This window comes from Sapajus apella, unplaced genomic scaffold, assembly GCF_009761245.1.
Source record: "Sapajus apella isolate SASKATOON/1434 unplaced genomic scaffold, GSC_monkey_1.0 scaffold107, whole genome shotgun sequence".
Lineage (NCBI taxonomy): Eukaryota > Metazoa > Chordata > Mammalia > Primates > Cebidae > Sapajus > Sapajus apella.
In genome coordinates, this window is record NW_022437047.1 from 2,424,956 (window position 1) to 2,432,456 (window position 7,501).

At 51.5% G+C, this 7,501-nt stretch overlaps 1 protein-coding gene across 1 annotated transcript; it reads left to right on the forward strand.

Annotated features, from left to right (window-relative positions):
• Nucleotides 1–602: 602 nt before the first annotated feature.
• Nucleotides 603–5,091, forward strand: LOC116537175 (mannose-binding protein A-like). The gene is made up of 5 exons (XM_032259219.1): nt 603–708; nt 2,309–2,501; nt 2,941–3,057; nt 3,880–3,954; nt 4,630–5,091. Exons 2-5 carry the CDS (start codon nt 2,318–2,320, stop codon nt 5,004–5,006), a joined length of 753 nt encoding a protein of 250 aa, XP_032115110.1. The 5' UTR covers nt 603–708; nt 2,309–2,317; the 3' UTR covers nt 5,007–5,091.
• Nucleotides 5,092–7,501: the final 2,410 nt, after the last annotated feature.

Consider the following 7,501-nt stretch of genomic DNA (forward strand, 5'->3'; position numbering starts at 1 on the left):
TGTGGGGTAATTGGTGGTCAATCAATATGGAACCAAATAAGCAAAGATTCAGGGAGATGTCTGGACAGAGGGAGCAGCAGGTGCCAGCACCCACATTCGGCTTTGGATAGAAGTCAGCTGCAAATACCCCTTCACCTTGTGCCTGGCCCTGTGAGATACCCAAAGAAGACACTTGACAAACATTCTAAATGAGAAGAGAGGAAAGAGGTGACTCAGTGCCAGGGGTCTTTAGTCTCCCCACCCCAGCCCTGCAATGAACAAAACACAAATGGAAGTAATCTAATCAACTGATACAAAGATGTGTACACATGTGTGTGTGCATACATTTGTCTGGTGGAAGATCTGTGCATTTTTCTTCTGAAAATAAATATCCGAAGAAAACTACCCTGGGAACCTGTGACTCTAGAAGCTCAGAGGCACTGAGTCATAGAGATGGATGCCTGAGAAAGGGTAGTAGAGGAGGGGTTAGGGCACTAATGTAAAGAGCTGCCCAGTGCTGTGCTGGAAGCCCCACCAGCAACCTGGAGAGCTTCCCAGCACACAGCAGTTCTAGGGATGGTTGATTATTAATCTGGAATTGAAGACCAGTCCAGCGCTGTCCCTGGTCACCACACTGATAACTGGACTGGACATCGCTGAGGCACCTGCCAGAGGCCTGGGCTGGAGGGCCAGCTTCCCTGCCACTGACTCGTCTCCAAGGAAGCCCTAGTAAGTTATTTGTGGAGGGAAGAGGTGAGGGCCTGGGCCAAGAGACTGGCCTCTTGACTGGACCCTGGTGAGGTCCAGGTAGGGGTTTAGAGGAGTCATCAGGTCCACCTGGGGCCTCTCTTTCTCTCTGGCCCAAGCAACTGGGAGGTTTCTGTATCCACTTGGCCATCAGCAAACTAAAGGGTGGTCTTTGCCAAAGTGAAGAATAGAAGTGGCATATGTGTGCCAGCTATGGGTACAAGCCTTGGCTGTGTCATCCAGTGCCAATTCAGTGCCATCAGGGGAGGTTCAAAAAAGAGACAAAAATGATAAAAAGAGGCAAGTTGGAGAAGGACGTGATCACAAAAGTTCCCTTCCAACTGGGTACCTCTCACTGCATCCTGGAGGAAGGGAAGGGCTAAGGGACTGAGGCCGGGACAGCAAGGGCAGATGCAGGGGTTGGGCAGCAAGAACCAGGACACTGGGATTCGAGGCTGCAGCAGAGCAGAGGGAGAGTCCCATGGGGTCCCGGCTGCCAAGGTCCTGAAGGAGGGGCCAGCCTGGACAAAGGCTGGAAGGAACTCTGACAGCTGGGTAGGGGCACAGAGCTGGGGGCATCTGGACAGCCTCTAGGAGGGGGAGCAGGAGCTGAATTCCTCCAGACTCAGGCTGAGCAGAAATTTCAGAGCCTGGGTGATGCCTAGCAGAAATGGCCTCTCGGTGGAAGATCTCAAACCAAAAGAAGTCTCATCTGGACAGGATCAATCACCAAAAAAGTCCCATTTTGAGGGTCAGAATCCTGCCTTAGAGCACTCTTGGTCCTAATCCCACAGCAAGTGACTGTCACAAAATAGACATTATGCAAGATGGTCTACAGGTGGCTGGAGAAACAGGGGCCACTCTGAGGACAGCTGGGGCCCGGCATGTCAAACAGGGAGTTTTATAGGAAATGAGAGGAAGGCGAGCCATGGTGGCTCAGGCCAGTCGTGCTGGTGCTTGAGGAGGTGAGGCTACATGTTCGAGGCCAGCCTGAGCAACAGAGAGGGCTCTCATACTGGAAACGAGAGAGTGGATCTCAACCACTGGATCCATCTCACCAAGTCCAGCCAAGAGATGGACCTTGTGGGACCTCAGGTCACCTGCCCCAGTCTGAGTCCAGCTCTGCAGCCCATAGGAAAGGAAGAGGAGGGAAACCATGACTCTTTTGGCACATCAGAGAGAAATCTGAGAAATCCAGGGGCCAAAGCTTACCCAGGCAATGAGCTCGCTTCACCTTTGTCTGGGCTGCTGGACACAGGGCTCATGGATAATCCTCGGGCCCTGCGGGCTGTCAAGTAGGAGGTGCTTAACTGCTAAGCGTTGTGCTAGCACGAGCCCTGGGACCCGAGGGAGAATGGGCTTGTGTTAATCTTGCACTTGCCTCTGTTTTAGCACTGATCTAACTCACATTTTTTACCCTCCTGTCTCCCTAGTAGTCTGAAAGCCACTCAGAGCCAGGGGTTGTGATGGTCCCCTCTGTGTCCACTGTCCCCGGCACTGGGTCCAGCACACCACAGTGAGTAGCAAATGCTATTTAAACACGATGGGATGAAGTTCTCTCTTTCACTTTCTCCACCCCAAGGTAAGGACCATGTTCCTGTTTCCATCACTCCTTGTCCTTCTCCTATCTGTGGTGACGGCTTCCTGCTCAGAGACAAAAACCTGTGAGGATGCCCAGAAGACCTGCTCCGTGATTACCTGCGGCATCCCCGTCACCAACGGCACCCCAGGCAGAGATGGGCGAGACGGACCCAAGGGGGAAAAGGGAGAGCCAGGTCCGGGACAGGCTGCTGTGGCTTCCTAAATCTCCACCTCCATCAGGCATTCAAGCAAATCTGTGCTTGAACCCCCCACACGAGGGTTTCAGCGCAGACTTGGGGAAGCTCCCCTTTCCTCGGGCCCCATGCTACACTCAGAACAATCCCTGTAGAATGCCATTGCCTCCAAAACAAAGCTGCTCGCTGACTCTCCTGGATCCCATATTTCCACACAGGACCTGGGGGGGTGTGGTTGTCCCTACAGAGGGGGTGTCCTGCCTGCTTAGGGAGCTGGCCTTGGTGCAGGCCTTCCCCTGGGATGCAGGGGAGTCTTGCTTCTTTGAGTCACCTCTAGCTCACTGGCTGTCCTGGGGTGAACATGAATGGAGTATTTAGCTTTTGGGGAAAAAAGAATGAATGACAGCCACTGGGTCATGTTTCCTTTGTCTTGTAACAGGTCAAGGGCTCAGAGGTTTGCAGGGCCCTCCTGGGAAGTTGGGGCCCCCAGGAAACACAGGGCCTCCTGGAATTTCAGGGCCAAAGGGCCAAAAAGGAGATCGTGGAGACAATTCAGGTAATGGGCACAACTCAGCATGGGTGGCCTGGGGAGCTAGAGGGCTAGCTGGGAGGTCCCCTTCTCCTGCTGCCTCATGGGAAGATGCTCAACTCTGCTTCCTGGCCCTTGACTCTTGGCCCTCTCAGCTTTACTTGGGGCCTGAGGGGATTCCCATAGGTGCGCAGGTGCAGACATTCAAGCCATGTAGGGCCATTCCCTCATCAGGCCCCTTAGCAGATGGGCCCTGGCTTTTCTTCAGCAGAAACAGTCCAGTGTGTACCTCCGGGGTGCCAGGGAGGAAACAGGCCCTTTAGCGGGTTGGGTTTATGTCCATTGTCACAAAAATGGCAGGCAAGTGGCCTGCCTTTTAGGAATCCTTGGTAGTGAAGAACATCACAGCAACTTAGTTCAGAGTAAAACAGAGCAAATTCAGTAAGAACAAAAGAACAATGACAACCCACTTACTCATACTTGTCTACCACTGTCAAAATAATGAAGGTATTAAAAATGTATCTGGAATGAGAAATGAAAATGAATGACAAAGAAAAATTTTCAAGAGGAAGAGTAATGAGTTGAGTATTTTCTTATGAATTTTCACAATATGACAATATGCAAGCCTTATGTGGAGACAGGGGTCCAGGGCTGAAATTCTAGGTTGTGAAGGATGCGGGGATAGAGCTGGGAAGCAGGAATATGGTCATTTCCCCCCCTTTTTTTCTTTTGCTTTCTTATTTTTCTGGAAGAAGCATTCTTCTCAGCAAGCCACTTTGTTTTTTCAAAATGCTCCACTCTCCAACTTAAGGTCTTCTCCATAAATACCTTCTCCCTATTGCTTTGTAGTTGCTGAGGCTAAGCTGGCTAACTTAGAGAGAGAGATACGGAGCCTGAGATCAGAACTGGACCACGTGAAGAAGCGTGAGCTTTCTCTCTGCCCATAATGTGTTCTTGGCTCTCACTCTTTTCTTCAGAGCACTGTGGGTTTGGAGGAGGTGGGAGGAGAACTAACTTACGAGCACTTGTCCTACACCAGGGCCTGTCGTGGGTGGCATTTTCCCATAAGAGGGTTTCATTCAATCCTCTCAGCAACCTCAGTTGTGGTTGTTAAGGTTGCTTTATTGACAAGTGAGGAAACCGAGGTACAGGAAGTGTTGGTGACTCATTTGATGTCACTCAGCCAGGAAGTGGCAGAGGAAAGGTTGGATGGAGGTCTGTCTTCTCTGAAGTCTGAGCTCCTTCCTTGGCCTCTACTGTGCTCAGGTGTCTGTCCCTGCCTCTTCCTTATCCTGACGCCCAAGGCTGCAGTGAGGCCCAAGACTGTCTCCCTATGTGCACCTGTGCTGGGGCAGATTTTAGCAGATGCTTTTTCAAAGAGGGATATCCCAGGGGAGTGTGGGCTGTCTGCAAGGGCCTGGACGCCCCTTCCCAGGCTCTGCAGCTGAGCCCTGCTTCCTGTTCAGGCTCTGTTCTGAGCTGCTTGGGCACAGGGTGATTTTTCAGAGGTCTGACTTCCCAGGGAACTTGGACTACTCGCCTACTGTCCTGGGCTGGGCTCCAAACCCAGTCAGCCTCACCCACCCTTTGTGATTTCAGTGCAAGCCTTCTCCTTGGGGAAAGTGTCTGGAAAGAAGCTCTTCGTGACCAATGGCGAGCGGATGCCTTTCGCCAAAGTGAAGGCTCTGTGTGCTGGGCTCCAGGCCACAGTGGCTGCCCCCAAGAATGCCGAGGAGAATAAGGCCATCCAGGATGTGGTCAAAGACACTGCCTTCCTGGGCATCACAGATGAGGTAACTGAAGGCCAGTTCATGTATGTGACAGGTGGGAAGCTGACCTATAGCAACTGGAAGAAGGATGAGCCAAATGACCATGGCTCAGGGGAGGACTGCGTGACTCTCCTGAAGGAGAACGGGCTCTGGAATGACAACTCCTGCACATCCTCCTTCCAGGCTGTCTGTGAGTTTCCCGCCTGAAGAGGGGTGCTCCTCAGCCCCCTCCTTGGCTCCTTGTTGAACTCTCTGCTGCTTTGGAAGAGAATTCAATGCTGGTTTTCCCCTCCCCTGTGTTGAGTCCTTCCTTCATGTGGATGGGAGGAAAACGAAGGGGATATATTTGATTGTGGGGTGAGGATGGGAGAAGAGGCTGGCTGTGGGGCGCAAGGGTTCTAGTTCAGTCCATGGCAAAAGGCGCCCCATCCACTAGGAGCACAGTGCTGGGTCAGAATCCACCGTGGAAAGGGCCACGTCTGACCCTCTTATTTCATGTTGAAGACACTGAAGCCCACTAGAAGGATCCACTGGGGCTACACCTGGGTCAGAGTACGCCACCGATCCCAGCCACCGAGAGATCTCCTTCCTTTTCTCCAAGAGTTGCCACTACTGGACACGTAAACTCCTTCCGTGGTGAGCCCAGAAGTCTCTGGGACAGAGGCATCATTTCTAGTTGTTCACGAGCTGCACCAGACAGCCTCTCACTGCCTGGCTATAAGGCCTGGCAACCTCCCGCAAGGGCAATAGATGTGAGTCCTAGGAATCCTCTCACTCTGCCCATGTGGCGTGGTCTCCCTTAAGTCACTAGGGTGACCTTGAGGCCAAAGGGCAGCCTTTCCTCTTGCATCACTTTAGGAGGCTGACTCGATGTTGAGGTGTGTCAGCAGCGTGTAAGGAGGCAAACTGTCACGCAGGGTATGCCCTTCTCCGCAGACCTCGAGTCTCAGTCCCAACCCCTGCCCCAGTCCCCCACCTGCCCAGCAGCCCCTCCCTTCCCTGTAACATCCTCATCTCATTATAGGTCAGTGGGACCATCATCAGTACAGACAAGGGGAAAATCATCCCAAAGGCGAGCTTCATAGCCTATGGGTTAAATTATGCGGCCCCAGCTGGCCAGCAAATGCAGTCCACCTTGGCAGCAGGCTCCTGATGCCATCGGGGCCCACCGCATCAGTGACCATGGCTGTTTTTCAGCTATCTCAGGGTGGATGGATCTGAGATGACGTAGAGCCCGTGCAGCAAACTAAGAGAAGGGAAAGGATTCCAGTGCCCACTGTGTGCCATTCACACAGTGAGATGGGAAAAATATTTCCTGAATAGGCTAAGGACCACTTTAACTCAGTGAAAAGCTTTAGTTCATCTTAGTTTTCTATTTGACTTCTCCTCGTATCTGAACTACCAGGAAAATTGCCTTACGGTTGGTAAGCACTTGATGAATATTTGTCAAATGGGTGCATCAGAAAATTCCACAGAGACACATGGGTTGGATCTGAGGAAGTCAATGCCAAGCACACCTTCACCCCAGGTGTGTTGCGTCTGTGGGACTATCCGGGCAGGGCGGGGACATGTGGAGGGCATTGGGACCAGCAGGGTGAGGGTGGAAGGATCTGTGTCCTTGGCCTTGAGCCTGCATAGACAGCCGCATCACTGAATTTTCAATTCCAAAAAACCCTTCCACAGGAGCCACACTTGGGGTCAATGAGAGGAGTGTTTCTGTGACGTAGAGCAGAATAACCACTTCCGATGCAATCCAGACTACTTACCAAGGGACTGGGAAACTGGTTAAGCTTTAGAAGCACATATAAGCCATGGTTTATGGCAAATAGAGAAAGGAAAGGCAAGAAACTTTTTAGAGGGAGAAAGGACACACATACGGTGACCCAGAACAAAAGAATGACCATAACCAAGCATGAATGTTACACCTGAATGTTCTCACAGCCAAGACGAAAATGAGAAAGCTGGCCGGTGATGGTTATATCGTTCTTCCTATTTCATGCTAGGGAGGGTTGTCATGGTCAATGCTGAGATGAATGCCCCCTTTTCCACACTGTGCATTAAGGATAGTACCTTCAGCTATGAAACTGTGGAGCATGCAGTTATGTTCATCTGAGGGGTGGTTTTCCAGCCTGCAATGATTGCCCCTCAGTCAGGGAAGTGCAAAAAATCTTGCAGGGCAAACTCCAATTCTTCCATTACCCTTTCAGACCACTTCTCTTAGTTCCCTCTGCGGGGCTCTTTTCCTCCTACCTCTCTCAATCCCTACAGCCTCACGTCCCTGCTCTAAGAACTTTTCATGCCACTGATGCCCTGTCCTCCGCCCCAGCTCATGAGCCTCCTCCCCTGCCCGCCGGCACTTTGAGGTTCTTTGGTGATTCTCTTCTCTCGGCTCACCTGGCAGGGCATGTAGACTCCTATTTCTATTTGGAAATAGAAATTCTATTTCTATTTGAAGACAGTAAGGAAGATTGCCATGGTCAGTGCTTCTGGATGGGTCGGGCTTTGTTCTCTCCTTGAGCCCCTCTCTCTAAATGTATCTGCTGCCACACTATTCTTCCTTCAGTCTGGAATTGAGACAGACTGACTCTCTGAATTTGTTTCTCAGTTCTTATTTGCAGGCAATGGGAGCCTGGTGTGAGTTAGTGGGGAGAAGGTGGAGTTAATCTGAAGATACAGGATTCTCTTTCTGCAAGAAAGATGCC